Genomic DNA, 24,928 nt, shown 5'->3' with positions numbered 1-24,928 from the left:
CGGTTTTTCCAGATAGCTCACTGGTGGTTTTCAAGACTACAGTAGCTGTCTTCCAAAAAAGGCCAAAAAGATCAGGAATGTCATGACTGCATGTCATGTATGTTAGTCTTAATATCTTCAGAGACATAATCACACTTCGGTAAAGCCGCTTAAGTTTTTTTTTATTTAATTACACATGTATGCATGTAGAATGCATACCAAATAATATTTAGAATGTACACCTGTGGGGAATATGAATTTCTCCTGTAGATCCTTTTCCTTCCAGTAGATGGCGCTGAAAGCACTTTGAAAGACAGGGGCAGAGGAAGTCTGCAGTTTGTCGTTGTGAACGGGTCGTCGGAAGCAGAGGTCCGAGATAGAGTCTGATGCTCAATGATATTTTGCAAGATGTTATATGGAAAAAGAACATTTATTTATAATTAGTCTATTAGTAATACTGGGTAGATATCATATTCACTAATGCTTCTCCCTCCTTTAATGCTTATAATGTGGAAATGCAATATTACTTGTGCTCATATTTGTAATTAACTCTGGCAGCATATTGTTTTGTGTGTGTTTTTGGTCACTTATCCTTCTCTTCTCCCTTGTTTGTGTTATTCGATGTTCAATAAAACACGTTTTGAAAAAAGAGCTCCAAGATTGAGAACTTACTTAAGTCTGCTGAGGCAGTTAGTTCATATTTTCTGCATAACAGGATAACAGTTTCTACTTCAATTGTAGGAAACAACTCTGTTCTTCTGTGCTTTTAACTTGTCGCCGAATTACCTTGCACACATTTTTATATAAGATTCATGTCTAATGTAATTGCCTGTAATAGTCGTTAATGCAGTGACAGTGAGCTGGAGACTGAGGTGCGCATGGCAGATACAGTACCAACAGCATGAAAACCTCACAATACCCCACACTTGATCAGGCCAGCCAGAGAGGGCTTAGAAAATGTCCTTGTGCTGGACAAGTCATGTCCATTTTTGGAAGCATTATGCAGTTTCTGGACCTCAAAGACAAGATCTGGACACACTAGATGAAAGTGGAAAAATGTGGTAAAGTGATCACAAACTGCTGCTTGTTTAGACTCGTTGAAACTGAAATTTCCTTGGGTATATCTCCCCCCCCCCCCCCATATTTAAGGGGAACTGCAGTCCCAGTTTCTCCAAATTTGAATTAAGCACAAAATTGTGAACTTTGTGAAAGTACTGTAAGCCGCCATGTTACAAACATCACAAACCCCTGGTCTGGCCAATGACAAGAGTGAGAGTTCACCAAATTGTGACATGATGTGGCCCTTCCTGCTCGCTAGTCACTCGCTAGAATGGCTGATGTAATGTGCTGTACAAGCGAATGAGTACTCTTTGTGCAGCAGACAATTTACCACAGAAAGTTTCCAGTGTGATCTGCATGAAAGAGTAAAAAAGTGAAAAGTTAAAAATTATTTCTCTGTATAGCATGTTCAAGCAAAACACCAGCTGCAACATTAAATGTATCTGCTGCTGATAAGACCAGGGGCCTGCAGACACAAAGAATGCTTTTTTTAAGAATCCCAAATAATTGTTTTTGTGTAGAAGGCCAATTGTAACTACCTGCTTTTAGAAAAGACTGATATAGTTAAATTACGTAGACATCTTCTGATTAAAGTAGAAGTTTGCTTAACCAATAGAAATACATTAAGATTGAAGTTTTTTTTTCTTTTTGAGACTTAAGCTCTTTGTATTCCTTATCAAGTAAATGAATAAAAGGTCAGTTTTAACTTTTCTTGTTGGAATGATCCTGGGAGATGCTGGGAGGGAGCTTCTCTTCGCCCGAATATACAATGAACTCGTCTTCTGCTCGACAGAAGGTCTCCAGTCAATTTTTACTCTATACAAGTAAGTAGTATCTGCCAGCAAAACTGTCTCAAAACCGAAAGCACTATTTCTAGTGGATTAAGAGATGTATCCACAAGCCTGCTTGTTCACAGTGTCACAGGGCCGCACGTCACCAGATGTTTTCTTGCCTTGTTCTGAATCGCAGGATATGGCACTGTGCATACCTTGCAATTTCATCTAGTTTTTAATGTAAATTGGAGGTTTTACAAGTTACTGGGCACAAGTTACTTCTATTGCGCCTCGCAATGTACTCATCAATGCTAATTCTTTCTATCCCTGAAATATGAGAGGGCTGCAGCCCCCTTTCTGATGATGTGAATCTCATGCATTTTCACATCTTCTGCAGGGAGGGGAGGTGCTCTTGCTGTCTTTCGCCAGACTGTCCAGCTTGCTGCCAGTGTGGCACCATGCCTTGATCTGCGCTCCTGCTCGGCAGGAAGAGGACGGTGACCCACAGCAGATTCTAGCAGATTTGTGTCAATTTTATTACCAGCAACAGCTTTTCAGACCAGTTTTCTATTAGGGCTGCACTAGTCTATACAGCAACAACAGTGTTGCACTGCACCTGCCTGAGATATACACGCAGACAGGTATTCATTACAAGTCATTGTACTAGTTATATCATCATTATAATATATGCAATAAAAGATCAGCTTTTGTGCTGTATGAGACTGGCATGTTTCCCAATTGCAGTCCGGACCCCGACTGTCACGGATGTCGGAAGGGACAAACTGTGGAATGGCAGGAGAGCGAAAAAGACCCTATGCGAAGCCGCGGAACTGGGAGTTAGCCCGGGCTCAGTGGTGCAGAGAGTTCTGGAATTGCAGTATGGAAACCTATGCCCTCAGGCCACAGACGGAGCAGCGACCTGGTGCTAGGCGGGTCTCAGGACATCTGAACGTCAATGCTGAGCCAAGCAGAATAAGTGACCCAGAAATATTTAGACCCAGGGAGAAAGAGACACTGGAAGGAGAGCAGAGCACAGGAAACTAGGGACAGGACAGAGAAGGAGTGCCCTCTGGCTGCAGAGGGCGTGACACTGACCCTCACTGCACAAGTTAGGAGTTTGTACAAGTGTATGTTAAACACTCTTTTCACAATTCAATCAGTCTTATGGCACAAAATATTATAGCAACTGCCAGAATGAAGCAAAATATTTACATCATGGTTTCCCAGGTGGGCTGTATTGTCTTTCCTCTCATTTGTAACTGGTCTTGCACTCAGTGCAGTGAAGATTCACACTGGGGCAGTGAGGATCATGACGGAATAGGACATGTCCCACCTCCAGGATAGAAATGAGGAAGCAGGGAAAGCTCATCTCTTTTAAAAATGCTCAAATCTCCTGTTTAATCTCCTACAGAGGACGATAAGCTTGCCCAGTGTGTGGAAACCTAAGTCTGGTGCTCTCCACAGGCGCCTGTTCTCAGCATCCAGCGGACTCTGAGCACAACTGCTACTGTGTTGTGTTTTAACGGTTGGACCTGGAGAACCGATCCTGTCTTTTTCCCATCAGAACCTGAGACTCAGCCTCATGGATCAGACACAGTTTGCAAAGCTCTCCAGATTTGTTTTTACTTGCATTTCTTTTACTTTACGTTCATGAACCTTGATGTTGCTGTTGGTGTTCAACACATGTACAGTATTGAGGTTTCTATCAGCTCCCTGTCGGAGGTGTCAGTGAGTGGCGGTGTTTTGCTCTCCTTGGACTCCTTGTCCTTGGAATCCAGATTGTTTTCCTTCCTGGTGTTTATTTTCCACAGGGATCCACTTCTTATGGACCCCAATGAGTGAAAAAATACTAAAATATGCTGTGAAAGATCCAACTGTCCCAATTTATACCCTGATGAGATGATTATGCAAGTCTGTGTGTGTTTGGGGAGGAAAGCCGTACTGCAGGAGGTGTGTGCACGCGCGTGTGTGCGTGTCTCTGCTCTGCTATTTTTATTCAGTCCTGCAGGCACCGATTAGCATGATTTCATTTTTTTTTCTTTTTCATTATTTATTTTTGTCAGAAAAGGTGGAAATGCAGGACAGCCAATCACACATATTTCTATGCTTCTTTCACCCAATTGTCCAGGACAGCAGGTCACGGTTTTTGATGAGCATAAAGATAAAAGGGGACAAGGGTGCATTAATCTCTGCAATCACCCGCTGCTGAAAATGCACTGATTTTGATCCATCTATTCCGTCGTGTTCTCCCTGATCAATAAAAATCCCCTTTAAAAATTGCTGAGAACATCTTGGACATCTGCAGGACATCTCTTGCTGCCGCCTCACAGTCCCAGACTCTTCTGTGTGGAGTCTGCATGTTCCCCCCGTGTTTGTGTGGATTCTCTGCAGCAGCTCGTTTCTTCCTAGCTTCCGTGACAAGCTGGCAAAGGTTAAACAAACCGGTGTTACTGAAATGTCCCTGTGTGATCAGTCGTGTGTGGTCTGAGATGGGCCGGCGTCCCCTTTTATATGACTTCAGACTCAAACTACCACACAATGTTTTACATTAATATTTACAAAAGAAAATGACATCTAAAAATAATGTTCAACGTGTAAAATAGAAGAATACTTAATTGTATCCTACTACGTTTAAAATGTGCAGTAGTAAAACGGTAAGTATAGATGCTGCTGACCATTCATCGTCATGCTAAGCATTCTAAATACTATTTTACATTTCTCGTAGGTCGAAAAATGAATGACGTCCAATTCGCTCTAGTCGCCAGAGAAAACGCCGGAAAGTACTGGCAATGGCGCCCCCTCCTGGAGGTGACCGTCTGTGCGCCAAGGAAAGCAGCCCCCCCCCTCCGAGCAGCGCGAGCCCTCCACCGCTGAGCGCCGCCTGCCAGCAGCCGCTGCAGGAGGAGAAACTACACGGTCGGAGTTACGGGTTTTACTTCATACATTCGTCTCCTTCTGCATTTGCATTTTATGTGACCCTGGCACCTGGGGTAGCACAATAATGTGATTATCTGCTAACAGGCGGTGAATATTATACAACGATTTCACATCTTACTGGAGCATCCATTGTCTTCGATCAGCCCTCGCCTGGCACAGAAAATGGATGAGACGAGAGCGTTTGTTTATGACAAACAATTATTCCATAAATCACGTATTGCGAAACGTCTCATGCTGGATCCAGCAGTTAACTCTTGACTGCAGGGAGGGTGGGCGACTCGTGTTCCCACAGCCCACGCACGCCTCCTGCAGGACCTCGCGTGTCTGTCCCCCTCGAGCTCTCGGGAGAAAATAGAAGATGAAAAAATAGTCCCACTGAAGGGGGGGGGGGGGTGTATGCTTTTAAATGGCAGTCTCGTATCGCAGTATTTATTTCCTAGGACTTCAGAGATTATGCCTGAAGACAGGGAGTCTGAGCTGTGCTATTTTCTTTCCTGGGGTTTAGCGCAGACCCGCTCAGCGTCAGACTGACTGACTGGCCCGGTGACACCCTACACACGGGCATCTCCTCTCGCCCCCTGCGCCAGCCTGCGCGCTGGCTTCGCCGCCGTCTGCTCTGTTGCTGAGAAGGGACTCAGTAACATAATTACCCCCGGAGTTGAGCAATCTTTATTTTGACTGCCGCCTCTCGATTCCCAAGCCCTGATGTCGTGTTCTATTCTGTGAAAGCTGTAAACACAGGTCACGCAGGAGGAGTCAATAGCGAGGTCAGTGCTGCCTGCCTGCTGGTTCTGTCCTGCCGCTCGCTGGTTCCCACTCTGAATTGATGATTGTTGTTGTTATAGGAGTTACGGCACTTCCTTGTTTGTTTTGCATCTGTGCAGTGGAACCCGAACGGTAATTAGGTTGTCCAAGTTTTTTTTTTTATTTGGTTTTCATTGGTTTCATGGAAAAAGTGAAAAGCGGGTAAAATCCATCATCTAGCTCGTACCAGGCTGTGGGGATTTGATGTGATGTTTACAGACCTCTTTACGATCAGTAAAACAGCGGCGCTTCCGGCTGCTGCTCAAGCGTAGGAGTCGCTACTTCACGGGGAGCGGTCCTGTGTCACAGCGGAGCCCGCAGGCGCTGGACCGCTCGCAAGATACATCAGGCAGGCGCGACCTGGCTTCACTGTTCCCGAGCAGGATGCCAGTGTGCCGTCTGGCCCCTCATTACGGACCCCCAGTTTAATAAATGATCACATCACTCCTATCCTGGAGTCCTTGCACTGGCTTCCTGTCAGGTTTTGTGTCGACTTCAAAATCCTCCTGCTCACCTCTAAGGCTCTGCTTGGCTTGGTGCCTCAGTACCTGTCTGAGCTGCTATTGCCCTACACCCCATCTCACAACCTTCTGTCTTCTAATTCTGGTCTCTTATCTGTCCCCCAAGCCCGTCTACACTCGAGGGGTGACAGGGCTTTTCCTGCTGCACCCCCAAGCTCTGGAACTCTCTCCCCAGGGATATCAGAGAGTCACCTTCTCTGAACTCCTTCAAATCCAGACTCAAAACCTTCTTTAGAAGAGCCTTTACTTAACTGGTTCTGTTCTTTACCCCTCTGCTCCTTCTGTATTCTGCATTATCTCCTCTCACTGTGTATATATTGTTTTTTTTGGTTATTGTTCTGTATAGCACTTTGAGAAGCCACGTTCAAAGGCGCTATATAAAATAAAGTTTTTTTCTTGTAATAAGAAACTTGTGCTCTACTCTGGAGTCATTACATGTATCGCTACGAGGAGCTACTGAGGAAACACACCCGCCTGCGACCAAGTTCCCCTTCTCTCCAAGGACACCCAGGGGTCCTCTGTGTCCCAGTCTGGAGGCGTCTGCTGTTTTTCAGAAGCCTGAAGGCCGAGCCGTTCGGTCAACGATAATGAGATCAGCAGGCGCCTGGCACCTGGCTCTCCTCACACTGACGGGCCAGGGGCGCAGTGCTGCCAGGGCTCCAGGCTCCCGGCCGGCACCACCGGAGCTTCCGAAGCTGTCAGAACATCGGACGGGGGGAGATCCAGTCCGATAGCCCACCAGATGAGGAGCAGTACTGCGTGTGTCTGTTCAGGGAAAAGGCTCTGAGTATCAGCAGCTTCCAGGACAGCCCGACACGAGGACAGACGGGTACTCCTTGATCAGTCTGCTTGATTGATCTGCTCTGTAGGCACACACAAGCTCTACAGCACGTTCTGGATAACAAGACACACCAGAGAGCAGTTCATGTTCTAAAATGCTGAAATAAAAGGAATGTGTGATATTGGGGTTTTGAATAAAAAATGCAGCACACTGGCCAGATTCTAGTAGACAGGTTTGCCCCCCAAAAGGCCTTTCCAGGTGAAGGGGTGCAGTCTGTGTTCCCCTAGACCTGGCCAGGACAGGAGACCCCCACAGTCAGAGACCAGCGGGGGGAGGGAGAGACACATGACAGAAGACAAACAACATGCAGGACGACTGTTTTTGTTAATTTATTTTGATGATGTTTTTGCTATATTTAAATATCCTTCGAGGTGTAGAAACACAATGCAAGAGGGTATAAATAAACCAGACACAGCACAGAGACTCCACGGACAAACACTACAGTCTCACAGCAGTTTAGTTTCTTATCTGCTAGGCAATGAACTAGCTGAAGAATCTTTCAGTTTCACTAAGAAACTGGGTTCTTTACTGAATGCTCAAGGTGGTGGACCCGAGGTTTGGAAAGCTGTGTGTGAGGACAGAGCTCACCATGAGGCTAACAGTGCATCAGGAAAGTAAACTGTTATTATGTCGAATATTTCTCAAGTTGTGTTGTTGTTGTAGCTTTAGCTCAAGCAACTATGTTCCAACTTGTAGAATTCTGAAATGACATTCTGATAATTGTAGTGCTGGCTTGGGAAGAAACAACATTTTTTTTTCTGATTTCACAAACACATTATTTAAAAGTGATATAAATGACGACCGGGCCTGTAGAAAACTCAAGGAAGGTGTTTAGTCAGCAGAGAGTGAAGAGCTCTTGTTGTCTGGCTAGGGCTCATGGAATATTTAATATGGAAATGCGACTTTCTCACAAATGACAATCTGTAGGGAATAAATTATAGTGAGGATCCAGAGGCAGAGAACCAGAGAAGGAGGGCGAGAGAAACGCAGACAGACAGCAATGGCTCAATAACCATTCTACTGAAAACAATTCAAACAGACATCTAGCATCAGCTCTTTTAAGTGCTTTGTCAAAACTAGTGCTCTAGACCACAAAAATGTTAATTAATTAATAAGCATTTTGTGGTGCTATTAAAGCACTTAAATGCACTATTTGGCAGTGCTCTAGGCCGCCTTTTAACAGATTTATTAACAGCAGAGACCGGAGATCAGAGTGCCAGAGCATGCCATGCTGCGAGGAGGAGGTACTCTGGCTTGCCCCTGGCCCTTCCTGTTCCTGCAATCAGCTGGCAAGACCATCTTCACAGCGGGACAACACCCACCCCGAGCTGCCTGCGGAGAGGACCCACTTACACAGCACGAGAAACAGCCTAACATTCTGCAGAAAGCAAGCTGCCTCCAATTCCAAAGGCAACCATACAACAACAAGCGAGGGGGTTCCTTTGCTGGGGGGGTGGGGGTGGGATAAACGTCTGAGGAAACAAAATGATGTTTCCACGTGTCAGCACCTGTGTCATGTGAGGACTACACACCCTCTCCCTAATTGCTGATTGTTCTGGAGGAGCAGTGGTCTCAGACAACAAGAAAACTGTAGGAGACACATCAGTATTGACACACGCTACCCTCCAGTGCACACACACAGCCCGGTTCTGCAGTACCAGCACGATCTTTATCCAATCTAATTTCCCCTCTCTCCCCCCGACACATCTCAAACACCAACTCCAGATTGTTCTGCTCAAGTGCAGCACACAGACTCGATTTACTTCATACTTCTAAGTCAGGAATCTTTAAATAAATAATCACCGGAAAAACACTGATCTGAAAAAAAAACTGAGCTCTTCTTATTTTTTCATGTCAGGAGAAAACAAAGTGGAAATGTCTGCTGTGCTGTAGTGAGAGGTCTAGTTAGCGCAGCTGCCAGGGAGATCTGTTCCACGGTATTTCGTTAACGGCCTTTGGGAAATCAGCTCTGACAGTGACCCAGTCTTGTGAAGAAAGAAAAACACGTTTTCAACACAGAAAGAAATCTTCTTCTTGTGCTTTTTATTTATTAAAGAAAGAAAAATTGGTTCATAAAAAAACATCCAAAACTGACATGTCAGCGACCTCAATGAGATGTTCTCATCATGTTCATGATACAGTCCTGGACAAAATCTTTTGGCTCCTTTTCCCAATGTCAGACTGAGAGTCCTTGCAAACCCATTTAACTCGAGGATGGATTGCTTTAGGGCCCCGGGACCTTGTCCTTCACCCTGGTCCTTTCTCCATCCAATCAGCTCTGCCTTGCCAAGATACTAAGCCCTGGGCTGCAGAGCTCATCTCAGGCAGCCTCAGCCTTGACTCGGGGCCACACGCCTGGTCTCTGATACGCTCTGACATCAGAGAAGAGAACTGCAAACTCCACACTTCTGACATCTAAGTTACACTTCTGCTTTTAGCAACTTCTCCTTTTCCACAGATAAAACACAGCACAGACCTCCTGCACTCATTGTGTGGCCCTAGATGTCACTGTCTCACAGGAGACAGGGCCAAAGACAGTGCCGTGGAAAAAGCAGATCTAGATCTCACACCTGACAGCTCATTGGAAGACCATTTTCTGATATCTCTGTTAAGATATTGCTGCCAACACCTGACATCAGTTGTGTCAATTCCTGGACAGCCATACTGGTGTCTTTTTTTTGTTCCACCCTTAGTGGTCAATTAAGTAACTTATTATCTTTGGTAGGCGTATCCAGAATGTTCTGTAAGGCTATCACAGTGCCTTAGCAACCATGTCACCCTGTAGCTCACAACTGGCAGCCCACTGGAGTTCAGCAGGTGTGAGCCTGGTCAGTACCTGGATGGGAGACTCCTGGGAAAAACTAAGGTTGCTGGTGGAAGAGGTTTTAATGGGACCAGTAAAGTGGTCTGTGTGGGTCCTAATGCCCCAGTATAATGACGGGGACACTATACTGTTAAAAAGTTTAGATGAGACATAAAAATGGGGTTCTGACTCTCTGTGGTCATTAAAAATCCCAGGGCATTTCTTGAAACGAGTAGGGGTGTTACCAATCATGGCCAGCTAATAATCCCCATCTATGAACTGGCTTCATCACTCTGTTCTCCTCCCCACTGAGAGCTGGCGTGTGGTGAGTGTTCTGGCGCACTATGGCTGCTGTCACATCATCCAGGTGGGGCTGCACACTAGTGGTGGTGGAGGGGATCCCCATTACCTGTAAAGTATAGTGGAGTGTGCAGAAAAGCACTATATATAATTGTTAGGGCTTTAGTTAGAAAATCACGTCATTCAAAGGAGAGTCTCCTCCACCTTTATCGAGCTCAGAGCCCAGTTAGGAGGATCACAGTCCGGGGAGACAGTTTCGTATCTCTAGCAAGAAAACACACGACAATATGAACGATAACACAAGATTTGTAAAAGGGAACACAAACTACCGTCACAACACCCGAAAATTGTCATGCTTCGACGGGTACAGAAGGAGAACACTCCACCGAATCGGGCTTGTCGATACCTGTGCTTTATTTGAATGAGTTCAACATGTAAATAACGTTTTTTTTCCCGTGGGCAGGTAGGCGCGCTGTCTCGCACTTCGTTAGAAGACGAATGTTTCCGAATGGCACAGAAACAACTCAGGAAGACCCCCAATGCTTTTCTAGCGCATGCACGAAAAACATAACCCGTAGTACGCTGAGACCATGAACACAATGGTAGAAAAATACGAGTTCGGAAAAAAATATTTAACAAGATTTGCTAAATAAAACTTAGCATGTATTAGCATCTAAAAGGCGTCATATCATTAGAAGAGATTTTGTTACAGATTCTCTGAGCGGACGTGAAACAGAATGTTTTAAAAATCAAATATTAATCTTTTCTTAAAATAAAATGAAACCAAGACACGATGTGCCCAGTATCTCGATTCTGAAGATTCAGAAGCTTGGTGGAACACACGTTATTATTAAATTATTAGTAGTTGCAGCAGCACAATCGCCGCCCCGCGCGGCTCTCGAGCAGGCAGGCTGCCGCGCTGGACACGCTTGCGCGCGGCGACACGCCAGGGGGAGCGCGCCTGCGCACAGCGGAGCGGAGTGAGAATTGTGAATGGGGGGAGCCCTGGGTGTGCAGTCGTAAGTACGACTCGGAGGAGCCAGGAAGTAACTTCGAGCTGAGCTGCGCAGAGAGACGGTTACGGGGAAAAAACGCGGAGAGCCAGCATCGTTGTTGAAGGAGGACGGGCGCACACGCTGGACGTGAGGGGTAGCCTAGCCAGGCACCAAACCGACCCGACACTCTCTCGGACTGGGGGGCTGAGCGCGGCGCCCCGCGGGAACCCCTCACACAGAGCGGACTGTACCTTACCTCACACGAGAGGAAGGAAGAAAGTTTAGAAGCGGGATCTGGGAGAGTTGCATAGCTTTCTCTGGCGCTCGAATCGGTTTTCTTTTCCTCTCATTTTTTTGGGGGGGGTGAATAATTGTAAAGATGCCCCGAGTGGTCCCCGATCAGAGGAGCAAGTTTGAAAACGAGGAGTTCTTCAGGAAACTGAGCCGGGAGTGCGAGGTGAGCAAGTATTTCAGTGAACACATCTGTGCTGAAGTGGCGGAAAAGATGCTCGCTTTCAGTGCAGCATCACGCTGAAGTTTGGGGGACGGGGGCTGTACGTCTTGCCCTGCGCCCGGTGGGAGATGAGCGTGGGATTTTGCTCTTTTAAATGTGACTTAACCGCGTGAGCTTTGATGTCTGCTGGAGTGTGTTTGTGTTGAATCAGTGGAAATGTGCTGTTTTCGCAATAAACTTCCTGTTTGAAACGGGCGATGGGAATGGTCTAGCCGTCGTAGTCTGGCTTGCTAACATGACCCTTTCGTTCTGTGCGTACTCAGGCGACTGTCTAGTAGTGTTTATTAAGCGTGAGGTTTTCCTGGTAATGTTTGTGGATATCCTGAAGAAGACCGCGCGAGTCAAAGGTTATTTTTAAAAGCCTCCAGTGGAGGGAGGGTGGGAAATGTGGCCGGAGAGACGGACTGAGCGAGGCAGATGCCGTGCGCTTCCTGCGGGGAGCTTGGCTCCGTGTCTGCGCAGCGCGGTGCCGAGGAAGAGACCCAGCCGGGAGCTCAGCGCTCCTGAGACGCCTGGTAGCAGGGGTGGGTGAGGGAGAGAGACAGCACCCTGTTTGTCAGCGCGGAAATCGCGCAGAATTTAATTACGGGTCAGGGACTGCCTGCTGGTTTTCGGGCAGACGCCAACGCGCATCTTTGATTGAGTTTTTCTTCTGCCCGTCTGCCGTCTTCTTCTAGATCAAGTACACCGGCTTCCGAGACCGGCCCCACGAGGAGAGACAAGCGCGTTTCCAGAACGCCTGTCGGGATGGGCGTTCAGAAATAGTAAGTGAGCTTGCCTTTAAACCCGTCTCCCCGTGCACCTCCTGCGGATGCTGGATTTTGAAAATCGGAATACAGACCTGAAGACCCTGATTCGCCCGGGAAAATGTTAACACAACTTTCACAACCTTGGAAATAAAAGGATTTCGCTGTTTCCTTGTAAGAGCCGAGACGGCGGCTCGATGAATGAATTATGTCTGGACTGGTCTTAACACATCATTCGTCTCCTCCTTCCTTCGATATTTACAGGACTCTTTCGTAATTAGACCCCTGTAGCTTTATTATACGGTGTTGCTCAGCACACACATGACGGAGAAGTCCAGACTGACGGATCTGACGGCCCAGTGCGGACCCTGTACTCATGAGCTATAGGTGCAAAATAACTGGGTGTCGAGAAGGTTGGTGTGGCTGCTTTTGTGGGACCAGAAACAGTAAACAGGGTACTATTATGATCATAATAGTAATTATTATTATAATTCTAATATTATTATTAGCAATAATATAACAAAATTCACATTTGTTTACGTGGCTTCTTAAGGATCTCTTATTTCCGCTCCGAGACACGACACAGTAACCAGTCTTTGAACCGCGGGGCGACTGGGGAAGCGATTGGAAAGCGGGTCATGTCCAGGTGTGTCCAAGTGGCACAACGAGAGTCTTCAGCAACCTGCCGCTGAAGTATTTTAAAAACCTGCCGTGTCGCGATGTTGATCCTAGTTTCATGTTGCAGCCATTAATATAAACCGGCATTATTGGATTGAGTTTTGTCTCTGGATGAAGAATATTTCCAGGGAGAGTTTTTTTTTAATCAATACTCCGTGGATGACGTAATGATCAACAGTTTCTTGTTCAGGCGCTGTGTATCTGAAAGCGCACTGAATTGGAGAGAAAGTAAGAAAGTACTGCTGGATAAAGCCTGGCACTAAATGAAAGCGATTTGCTTAATGCAAATGCTACTCGGAGCTCCATTTCTTTACTGAGAGCGAAAGATGACCTGGCGTGGAAGTGTGAAAGTCGACTTCTCGCTCTGAAAGCCCAGCGCCCTGGCCACTCCGGCTCCGAGCGAGGTGGCACCGTGTCACTGTGGTCTTTTGTTTCAAGTACAGCCCCTGCTCTTTCTCAGAGATAATTATCCACAGGGGGCTGACTTGCCGCGAACAAGCTGTGAAGCCTACTGAATGAACCTGCCACACTTCCCTACTGACGTATATTAAATCCAGTTTTCATTATACAGGACAGGTCTGCTTAGTGTTTGCTCTTTGTTCCCTTGAGAGATGCCCCCCGTTTATTTAAAAAAAAACATCTAGGTTAAAGCTAAATGATTTCCACACCTCTTTTTCTGAACACAAATCACCAGATTGCAGACTCAAAAGGGCTGGATTCAGGTACGTTCGATTACAAGAAACAAAGCTAGATTTGTTGGGGGGTTTTCAAAGTGATATTAAAAAAAAGAAGTGTATACGTTTTTATTTCCAGATGCGCAGTCTGGATCATACTTCGAGCACAGCGCCAGGCTTTCAGACTCCCGGTTATTAATGTCAGCAGAAGGACTAATTTAAAATAATATATTGATTTTTTTTTCTTACGGCAGTATCCTGTGTCCCTTGCAGCCAGTGGTGAATGTTGGTAAAATAGAATCAGATGTTTGAAACTCGATATTTAAAAAGAAAATGATGACTCTGGAGTGTTTTTCTGGTGCTCTCTGAAGGCTGCTGGCTCGTGGCTCTCAATGATGTAAAAAATAAATGACTTGACTGCATAATTTATATCTCGTTCAGCTTCTGATCCTGTTTGTATTGATTTTTCTAAAAGGCTTTTGTGGCGACAGGAACCAACCTCTCCCTGCAGTTCTTCCCGGCGAACCTGCACGGAGACCAGCGACAGGCTCCCAGCCGCGAGTACGTGGACTTCGAGCGCGAGACCGGGAAGGTAACCCTCCGCCCGCCGGGAATTCTCTTCCCGAGAATCGCTCCTCCGTCGGTCCCCAGGCGTCACCTCACACCCGCCTGCTTGGAGCTTTTCGCTAATCTGCTCTCCACCCGCCAGCGTCCTGCCTCGGAACCTGACATCCCGGGCGCGAGGCTCCCGGTGCTCCTGTCTTATCCCTGTGGGAGTGTCGGCAGCTCGCGGAGCGTCCGTCACAGGCGGGCAGCTGGACCTGGGAAGTCGGGGTTGGGGGGCTATCGTTGCTGTATTTTAATACAACCGGCGACCTTAGTTGTTATATGGGACCTTATCGGCGAGATACTGCATTCTTTCAGATCTAAGAGCTTTTTTAAAACGCGGTTTCCCCGTAAACGTGACCGTGCGCCTCGGCTCCGAGCGCTGGCGAGTTCGAGGTGCGTTCGAGTCCCGAAACTGCTGCGCTCCCCGCCCCCTGCCCTCAGCCTGCCAGGCCTCCTGCTACAGCCCAGCGCCAAGCCCACGGACAAGGGGAGGTGGCCCGGCCTGTTCGTCTGGGCTTGGCTTCTCTCTAGAGGCACCGTCAGCGCTTGCTGTAGGGGGGGGATATCCCGTCGAACCCGCGTGTCTGGGGGAGGCAGGAGGAAACCAGAGCGTCTGGTGCAAACTCACTCTGGCATGGGGGGAACATGCAAACTCCACACAGATAGGTTTGTCACGCCGGATTAGAACCCACGGCTGTGGGGCTGTGAGGCAGCAGTGGTGACCACTGTGCTTCCAGGCTGTCCACTGTCCAAGTACTAACCAGGCCCGACCGCTGAGCTCTTGAGGTGAGACACAACTGGGGCTTAAAGCAAGATTATTTACTACAGCCAGGCCTCTAATAGAAATACACAGGGCAGCCAGCATGAAGCCTCTGCTCCTCGCTCTGTTATTCCTGAGGCTTCCTAGCACAGCCCGAGGGGGAGAGAGGGTCGCCAAAGGGCGGGGTTCAGCCCGGCAGGTTGGCCTCGCCCGCAGCTCCGTGGGACGGAGCTGGAACTGTCCCCGCTGGGAACAGGAGGCTCTCCAGCGTGAGGGCGGCTCCCCGCTCTGTGGGCCGCTGGACGCGCTGGAGTTTGTGGCTGCTCGCTCGCTCCCTCTGTGAAGGCTGCATTCATTGGCGCCGACGTTTCAAAATGAATTCATTTATTGGAGCGCGAGAGGGGGGCAGTGTTCTCCCCTCGTTGCTTAGGTATTTAGAGTAGGCTTGCATTTTTCTTCTCCGGGGCATCTTGATTTATTCCTTGTGGTTTTGTGAGGGCACTGCGAAGCCGTGCAGGCCCAGCTGTGGCGAGGTGCTGTGAGTTTGGAAAAGGCGTGCGATTCCTTCAGTGCGCAAGTCGCCTACTTCGGCTCCCCCTCCTGGGTTCGAATCTGCTGTCTTTCCTGCTGTCTGAAAAACAAGAGAAGCAGTTCCTTGACTCTGTAAGCAGCAGAATGTCCCATCTGACGTGGTGGGTTCTGTGTGTGTGTGGAGGCTGAAGGAGCTGTATTAAATTCCACTTTCCTTTCCTCCGCTGTTCGAAATTCGCTGGCAGAGGAATTGGTCCTGTTAAAACTTGGCTGCCCCCCCCAACCACATGGCAGCAGTATTATCGCAGGAGCGTCTCTTCCACAAGCACCCCGCTGCAGGAGCAGTTAAGCACAGGGTCGGAGTGTCACAACAAGCTAATGCAGACCAGCTGTGGGAGGTTAATTTCAGTGGTCACAGGGCCTGGAGAGGGAGCTGTGGGAGCCCTGTCCGGCAGCCTCCTCCTGCTCTCCTGCCTGGTCTGGTCTAGTCACACGTATTGACCCGCTTCCTCCTGGATTGGTCCGGTTCTGATCGCTCTCGGAGAGGCACATATTGGCAAGTTCTGTCTCGATTCCAATCGCTCTCAGAGAGGCACATATTGATCTGGTTCTGATGACTCTCGGAGAGGCACATATTGATCTGGTTCCGATCTCTCTCGGAGAGGCACATATTGATCTGGTTCCGATTTCTCTCGGAGAGGCATGTATTAATCCGGTTCTGCGTCGATTCCGATCTCTCTCGGAGAGGCATGTATTGATCCTGTTCTGATCGCTCTCGGAGAGGCACATATTGATCCTGTTCTGATCACTCTTGGAGAGGCACCTATTGATCCAGTTCTGCCTCAATTCTGATCTCTCTCAGAAAGGCACCTATTGATCTGGTTCCTCCTAGATTCCGTTTGCTCCCAGAGAGGCACATATTGATCTGGTTCTGATCACTCTCGGAGAGGCATGTATTGATACAGGTCTGCCTCAATTCTAATCTCTCTTGCAGAGGCCTGTGTTCAGTGGACTGTCTTTTAAGTACACCGGCTCAGACTGAGCCCTGCTTGTATTAATGAGTCCCCTGTGATGTGTGTTCATTTACTGTGTGTATGGAATTGGATGGATACAGAAGATAAACGGAAATATAAATATTCCTTAATTGAAAATCTTCTCATATAAAATCACAATGTGACTGGGCTGCATTTTTACAGAGGGAAAACTTTTACTTAAAAAAACATGACCATTTTTTTCACAGTCTTAATTACAGTGAGACGGGAGGGACTGTATCTAGTTGAATTTGCAAACTGTCTAACAGTATCCAGCACCCTTTGCTCCATGATGCTCTGACTGTCTCCCGTCTCCTGCTCCACTGTCTGCTGCCCCCGGCTCTGCTGTACAGCAGCTTGGAATTTCGGCTGTGGTTCAGACTCAGGGGCCCTCTGTCTGAAGGTCTGAGCATGTTCCTTGAAGGAAAGGGTGTGTGGGATTTGTATTATTCTTGAAAAAAATCCTTTAATCTTAAATTGTTTATTATTTAGTTAACTGGATCTGCTAGAAACTGGAGATGCTGGGGTGTTGAGGTTGAAGCTGAGATTCTGTAAGGATTGATCAAATTTAACGGGTTGGCCACTGTCTCTTGAATTTGCAACCCATCGTGCCTGCGCTGTTTCAGCAGAGCTCTTTTTCAGAGTGGCTGTATGTGGTCTTCTTTAAGGGGACGATGTAGGTTATACATCCAGAAATGTGGATTTATTCCCCTGAATCTGTGGACAGTAGGAGCACATGAGATGAAGATGGAACCTTCCTGCTAAAGAAATGTGCAGAATTCATTTAAAAAATAAAACTTCTCCAAAAATGACAACTTGCCCAATACTTGAAAACCCTTAAAGGGCTTGGTAATTTTAGATGTCTTCACAAACAGTAAACCTGATCCCTCTGTGTCCCCTCCTACTCCAACAACAAAGTCAATAAATCTTTTTGTGTCTCTGTGTTAGAATTCTTGCTTGCGGGGAAGAATTGAAGGCTTGAAATGAATGACTTGATTATGAAAATTACAGTAATCCTAGAGAAGACCACAGGAATTAAATCTAATAGTTTTGTTAAAGCTTGTTCTTTAGACTAGACAAGGGCTTACACAATAGAGTTTACTGCATCCGGTGTCTGTGTAAAATAGTTTCAGTGCACAAGGATTTTCAAAATGCATTTAAACACTTGATCTAAATCTTAGATCCCGAGCATGTTGTGATTCCTTTCCTTTTGCACAAATTGTTTTTAGTACACGGTTAGTCCTAAAGACCACAATACCCAGGTTTTCCGGCTTTTGCAGTTTTTTAGGTTTTTAAATAATCAGCAATGGGAAGAATAAACATTATGGTCGCCCTGGAAAAACAAGGAAGAGAGAAATGAGGCGACTTCTTGAAGATTTGTCTTTGGCATGTGCGTGTATTTTTAATCTAAAAATGTAAAGAGAAAGTTGATCCTAGGACCCGCGATCTGCTGCTGGTCTGAAACCTCCTGGAATATTACCGCAGGAGAGCAGCAGGGCACAGGAAAGTGGGGGAGGCATTTATCTAGGCATAGGATACCCTTAAAAAAAACGCAGCTCCTCTTGCTAATCTTTTCCGCATGCTTCCACAAGCGCTGCCTGAAGTCGAGGGTGCAGGCCCTGGCTCATGGGGTGTCCTGTGCTCTTCCACACAGGAGCCTCCTGCTTCTGACCCTTCTTTCCCAGGCAGAGCAGGATGTCTGAGCAGGATGTCTCACCAGTGTCCAAGTCGGAGTTGATGTCGTCATCACGTCGTTTGTGCAGTTTGTTTTGTCTCCCGTTCTCCCAGGAGGGAGTAGGGAAGATCCGAGGCCGTGTTTTTTTCCCGCATTGCTCTTTTTTCCCCCCCCGATTTCTGCAGTCGAGTGACATCTCCTCAATCGTGTTGTTTTGAGTTTGTTTTTGTCACTCCAACATTGAGTGGAAAAGCCCGGAAACCGTTCTGGGTTCCAGCTGCTCCCTTTCGCCTCCATCTTTCGGCCTTCAGTTTAAAAAGTCGAACGTGATGCCTCTGATGTCGGCCGTTAGTAAACGAGGCCACCACAGGGAACCGTGAGAGAGGACAGGGTCTCTGGCTGAGGGGGGCACCATCTCTGTCCAGCACGTTCACTGCGCTTTTTCAAGAAGAGTCCAGCTGTGGTACTACATCACTGGGCCTTTGTTCTTTTTGACCCTTGGGGGATTCTTAAAAACCTTACCAAGCTTAAAAAATCCCTCTCTGCTGCAGGTAGATATAACAAAAAATGTTTTTGTCTAGGAATGGCCATATTTTACTGCCCCTGTGCCTGCGGTGGAAGGGCCCCTATGGTCCGGCTTCTGAATTGTTCCTTTTCAATTTCTCAGTATTTTCACCTGTTCAGAGTCATTTTTCATCACCCGATTAACTGAATGTTTCTGCACCAGGAAACGCTGGTTTACGCTCTGAAAATTTAATCGAGTTCATGTTTTATTAACAGCGAGCAATGGATAAAAGCTCTGCTTGTAATGTGCAGTAATAGGTTCTGACAAAAAAGCAAATGTCTTTAATGCACTTTTAGAGCCAAGCAATCAAAGTGTTCAGCAATCCGCCCCTTGAACTTGAATTCCATCATTGCCTGACTCTTCCTGTATTCTGTGCTGAATTGCCAGAGAAATCTTCATGTCCTCCGAGTCTGGGAAATGGGAAGAGGCCAGAAGAAATGGCCCAGTGACAGGATCCAGAATGTGAGCATTCTTGCGCAGTGTGTGAAACTCTTATCCTGTGCATCGATCACAGCCCGGGGAAGTGATACTGTAGATCAGGAGTTTCACATCAAGAGTTCTGACAGCACCCCTATCAGTCTCTACTTCTTCTGGTTTTTGAAATGAAGCCCAGAAAATTAAATTCATGAAAAAAATCTAAGAAAGGATCAATAAAAAGGATGTTGTCTTCAGGCATGTTAGGCTAAAATCAATCACAGATTTTGATCTCTGCCTACAAGGAATTGAGTCCAGTTAAGGGTCTAAAGGATTTGGAATAGGTGCAGAGGACTGAGATGTGTCCTTAATGACACAGTCAGCTGGTCAGATCACAGGGAACAGAGGAGAGAGGGTTCCCCACCGCTCCACAGCCCTGTGGCTCAGTGCAGAGGGCTGGTTCCATTTGGGAGCTGTGCATTAATGTACAGTATATTTTTGAAAACTTTTAATGCCTTTGGCTGCATTTCATGCATGTTTAGGAACCACAGTGCTAAATAAGGAAATGTGGCTCAGACTTCTTTCAGAAGTACCTAAAATATTTCTGCTTTAACGTCGCATCCTGACTTGATGTTCTGCACGTGTGTTTTCTGATCGCAGCTCTGTGCATCAGTATTTACCCTCTCCCGACAGGCTGATTTGTTGCTCAGTTGTGTATCACTGTCGAGTGTCATGCACATAAAATCTGGAAAGAGCAGGATGTAAGCAGCCTGACCTAAGCTTTTCACAAGAGAAATCTTTGTAGCAGGAACGCATGAAGTGAGCTCAGCCCTTCTTTCTCTGGACGGTGCTCAGCGACCTGGTCGCTGGCCTGTGTGGTGAAGGAAGGCGGGGCAGCCTTCTTCAGAAAAAGCCCGGATAAAGGTGAGAAATCTGGCGTATGAGTGTGGGCTGCATTCTTCCGTGTGACTGCTGGGAAACGGTTTTTTCCCTCGCTGCCTGAGGCGATGTATAATTAAAGGCAATTGAGCGCGATGAAGGCCGGGTTGTCTCGAGCTGTCTGACGTGTTCCTAACGCACAGGGCTGGCCAGGCAGCATCACAGCACATGCCAGGCGCCTGCTTCTCCAACGCCAGCACAACACGCAGGAGCAGTCGGCCCTCCTTCTGCTTTGTACACAACATAGCTTTAACAAAACGTGGGGAGCCTGCTCATCGTGCATGAGCGGTTCACTTGATTTCACGCTCAAGGCCTAAAAGGCCAATAAGGGTTTAGTTCCTGGGTAATGTGCAGGGGGGAAGGACAGTGTGGTGGTAATGAGGTGATGGACAGACTCGCTTTCAGCAGCGTGAGGCCAGGCGGTGAGGTCCGGGAGCAGGCAGGACGTCTCCTCAGTGGTACCGGGGCCCGCTCTGAACGGGACGGCCCGGCCCGCTACAGCGCATGACTCCCAGGGAATCCGGTCCTGTAGCTGACACCGTGGTAACGGACGTGGACAGGGCCTGAAAAAAACAATAGGTGCGGAACTGTGGTGTAAAGTCTCTGAGCACGAACCCGTGGCTTGTGTTGGAAAAGATGCCGTTTGAATCAGAGACTCGAGCCCCACGTGGGCTGGAGCTGGGCCTGGAGCTCAGGATGTGCTCCGCTCATGCTGTCTGCTGCTCGACCCAGACATGAGGCCCGGCGTCGAAGAAGCGCTTTACTCCTCCTCCCGCAGGTGGATGGGGCCCACTTTCTGATCGTTCGTGTCCCAACAAGCATCGAGGAATAAAGGTTACAACTCGGGGGAGGCCGTCCGGTTTCTTCCCAATCCCCAGTTTCACGCAGAGAGCCCACAGGAGAGCAGCTGGTTCCAGACCCCCACAACCCTTAGAGCAGCGAACAGAATGAACTTCCGCCCCTTGCTCGCCTGTTCAGATGGCCGTTATTTAAGGAAACTAAAACTATTGTTGTGCTGTAACTCAGAACTCTTCCTCCATTGGCCCAAAACCGTCCATCTCCTTACAGGCGTGCTTGTTTGTTTTATCCGAGACCTGTCTCCGGACCGCGGCTCCTTTCCCCCGGCGCTCTGTGAGTGGGGGCGTGGCGAGCCGGTCAGGACACGGTTAATGCTCTTTGTTCGGCTACAGGTGCGGCTGTAGGTTTTCTTTCAGGGCTTTTTTTTTTTCAAACCTCGACACAATAGCGTGAACGTTGAGTCCGAAAGCCACCCTCTGATTAAACAGCTCGCTGTTTGTGTAGCTGCTGCTTCGCCCGCAGGAGTGTGCGTCGCAGCTGGGCAGCACTCTGGAGCCCCGGGCGGGCGGGAGCTCGGAGTTCCTCTTTCCATCCCGGACGCCTGGCTCTCTCGGCTCAAGCCAGCGGCCGGGCGTGTGTGTGAAAGAGCCGGGGTGCCCTGCGCGGAGTGGGGGGCCCTCTCTGTTCTTCCTGCTGCACACGGCCAGCATCTTCGGCATCGTCCACCTAAACACCAAGACCAACTTCTTGTTCCTCCGTTAAACTTCCAGTTGTAAATGAAACCAGAGATTGCTTTTCTGTTATTAGAAAATTAATAGTAGGTGTAGAAATCTTACTCTTTATCGGATCAGGGGAATCCGTTTTAGACATGAACATTTAATGTAAATATTGACCTTTCTAATTTTCCAAATCCCAAGGTAAACGACCTTGTCTGAGCTGGTTTGAGTTAGTGGTGTATAAACTGTCACCCCTGTACTAGAGACCTGCGGGAACAATACAGCCAACATATCGACAAGCATTTGAAAATAACTGTGGATTTTAGTGTGGTTGAGTGTCTGAAGACTCAATAACTAAGGCAGTGCCTTGGTTATTCAGGTGGTGTTGTACTCAGAGTTCATTGTTGTTGTAAAATGTTATCACTGCAGGTTTTGGTTTCACCAGAGCACTGAAATATCTGAACCCTGAATAGATCTGAGATTTAATATGAGCTCTTTAAAATGTTTTCAGTTCCGAAACGCACGGTAGGCTGCCTTTTAACTTCTGTGTTTGTTAAATAACTTAAGATCTCCAACTTGAAGAATAATAAAACGCCCCTGTGTTGGCATACATTTCAACAACAACATCTAGTATTGCAGCTTTTTCCGGTGAGTGAGATTTGTCGATCTTGGGTCCCGTTACTGGGGGAATTCCTGCCCTGGCTCTCGGATCCCAGCAGGTCAGCAGGTGTGCCTCCGCTGCTGTGATGGTTCACTTGAGGGGAAGGTGACACAGCGGTTTTGGAATCATTAGTCACACTTGTGCTGCACCGTGAGTCACCCAGGGCAGCAGGTCAGCTGCTCTCAGGACATCGATGGGACGGCCTGTGGCAGGGGCAGGGGGTGGGGGGTGGGGGTTGTGGCTCCAGTCTGGTGATGACTTGTGTTGCTGGGCTTGTGGGCAGGCGATTCCTCTTTTGGGCGTGTGATGACTTGTCTCCCCTGTGAGACAGCTGATAGTTTGGGGTTTTGGGGTGCGCCAGCCGGCATTGCGAAGCATAGTGCACTGAGTGCGTGTGCTGGGGGGGGTGTTGCAGACTCCTGTGGGGGTCTTGACTGGTTCCTGTGGCTGGCAAGAGCGAGTGTGGCGAGTGTCGCAGACTGCTGACTCACCCGGTCTGTGGGAGGGTAGTGATGCAGTTAGTCTGCCTGTCCTAATTACATGCCTGGTAGGAAAATGGGTCTGATTGTTGTTCCTGCGTCCCGCTCGAGAAATTTGGACGAGGAGAAAAAAGCAAGAGAGAGAGGCTCCCAACAATATCCCAGCCAAGCTAAATTGATTGACTTGCATTGCTGCTTCATTTCTGACTCACTGGGCCACATGTTCCTCCTGTGAATAATGGCCCTCTATTCAGCGGCTCCAGTGTTGCCGTGTTAAGTACGAAGAGAGCCAACGTAATGACCCCCATGGTGAACGACTGCCTCGGCTCCAGCTGACTGTTCAAACAAACGATCATCCCAGCAGCATTCCACACACTTTGCTCATGAGGTGCAACTGATGAGACGTGCCTTCGGTTTTGAATGGTCCGTATTGATTGCACTACATTTGATATCGTCCAAAACGTTCAAAACAAGCAGCTTCGCCAGCAAATGATCTGGCTTCAGTTTTCCGTGGGATCTGGGGGTTTTGTGGGATTTGTGCAATCACTCAAACTGCTCCAGACCCCTCTTGGATGAGGTAGCTGTTAATCACAGGCCAGTCATCGCATGCTTGGGGGCCTGAACTCTTCTCCTGGGAATGGAAGTCAGGCTTTCAGGAGCAGCATTTTTTATTTGATTTTACTACACCATTCAGGTTCTTTGCAGCCCAACAACCTGGTGTGGACTTTGTATGCTTTTTTAACAAAGCACTCTAGACACACCAGCCCTGCTGCGCTCAGTTGTTCCTCCTCTCTGACTCGATGACGAGGCCACGCCAGCCGGGTGCTTTGGGCTGCTGGCTGTCCGCTGTGGGAGCTCTGAGCGCTGGCTGACACTGGGATGTGAAACATGTTCCTGGTGGTTTCATCCCATTTCCTGCGCTGGTGTGCGGAGGACAAACCGCCCTGGCCATCGGGACAGCTGTGATTGGCACCTCCACCGTCCACCAACTGCTCGCCCCCCCCCCCCAGTCCCTGGGCCGGACGAGCTGGACACAGGTCTCCGCGGAATGAAAAGGATCGTTTCCGGCGCGGGTTTCCGGCAAGCTCTGTCTGCTGCTCCACGAGTTGCGCTCGCTCGCTGAGCGAGGAAGTGGTGAGGGGAGGGGGTGGCCGTGAGGCTGGGGGGTGGGGGGTGACTGCTGCTCTGCGGAGGAAGCTTGTGGCTAAACCGTCTCTGCTGCAGATCCGCGTGTTCTCCAGCTCCCCTGCGGGTCAGGATGAAAAGGCGAAGCAGCATCCCTGTCGCATTATATCAGCAAACGGCCCCCGTAAGGCCACGTACCTGCGGGGCGACTGGGCAGAGGGCACCCCTGTGTCCCGCTGCCGATACAGTGACTGAGGAGTCGTGGAGCAGATGTGTGTGTCTGCCTGTCTAGCCCAGCGCACCCCCGGAGGCCCTGGAGAGAGAGAGGCTCCTGTTGGACATGTGCTGAAAGTCTGCTCGCAGGCCGGAAGGGGCTGCTCTGCGGATCTGCCGGAGAGCCGAATTCCTCTTTTCCCCGTTTCCAGCCTGGTGGGATCTTTCACTCCCTCTCCAGGCTCTGATGTGTGTGACATCTCTGCAGTTAAAGTTCTTATCCAGGGCTCTTTCCCTTCCCTTGAAGAGTTTGCCTAAGTTTGCGAGACGTGCAGAAGCCTTTCCAGCGATCCGCTCATCCAGTGTGCAGCTGACTTGTTGCTCGGTTTTAATTTCTTCGGTCTTTGAAACAGCTCCCCCAAGTCAAAGGAGTAATTGAATCTGCAAGCTGTTGCCCCGAGCTTTAATCACAGACACACACAGAGGCACGCACACACGCTTAATAACTCCCGCGCAGGAGATTGATGAGGCTGGCCCCCAGAGGGTGGCCGCGCTGCTGGGCTGCTAGCGTTGCAGAGGCTGTAATTGGAGAAATTGATTGCGTGCACATTGCAATTAAAATGACATTTGCTGATGAAAACATTTCTCCGCTGCGGAGGAGTCTTCGGGTCTGCACTGGGCCGGCAGCTCGCTGCCTCAGCACTGGTCGCCTTGGCGTTTCAGGTTCATAGCGATGGAAGCGAGAGGCGCTCTGTCCCTGAGCAGTCTGGTGCTGTCCCAGAGGTCAG

General features: G+C 48.4%; 1 protein-coding gene across 1 annotated transcript in view; it reads left to right on the top strand.

Annotated features, from left to right (window-relative positions):
• The first annotated feature begins 11,007 nt into the window (after positions 1-11,007).
• The window catches only part of cbfb (core-binding factor subunit beta), a 30,033-nt gene continuing 16,112 nt past the window's right edge, over positions 11,008-24,928 (top strand). The window contains exons 1-3 of the mRNA XM_088613675.1: positions 11,008-11,469; positions 12,204-12,290; positions 14,100-14,216. Of these exons, the coding sequence (XP_088469801.1) occupies positions 11,392-11,469; positions 12,204-12,290; positions 14,100-14,216 (282 nt within the window). The 5' untranslated portion in view covers positions 11,008-11,391. The remainder of the gene's footprint in view (positions 11,470-12,203; positions 12,291-14,099; positions 14,217-24,928) is intronic.

The sequence above is a fragment of the Lepisosteus platostomus genome, chromosome 20 (genome assembly GCF_059453375.1).
Source record: "Lepisosteus platostomus isolate fLepPlt1 chromosome 20, fLepPlt1.hap1, whole genome shotgun sequence".
Classification (NCBI taxonomy): Eukaryota; Metazoa; Chordata; class Actinopteri; order Semionotiformes; family Lepisosteidae; genus Lepisosteus; species Lepisosteus platostomus.
Note: the sequence above shows the minus strand (reverse complement) of the source record. Positions and strands in the feature narration are given on the sequence as shown.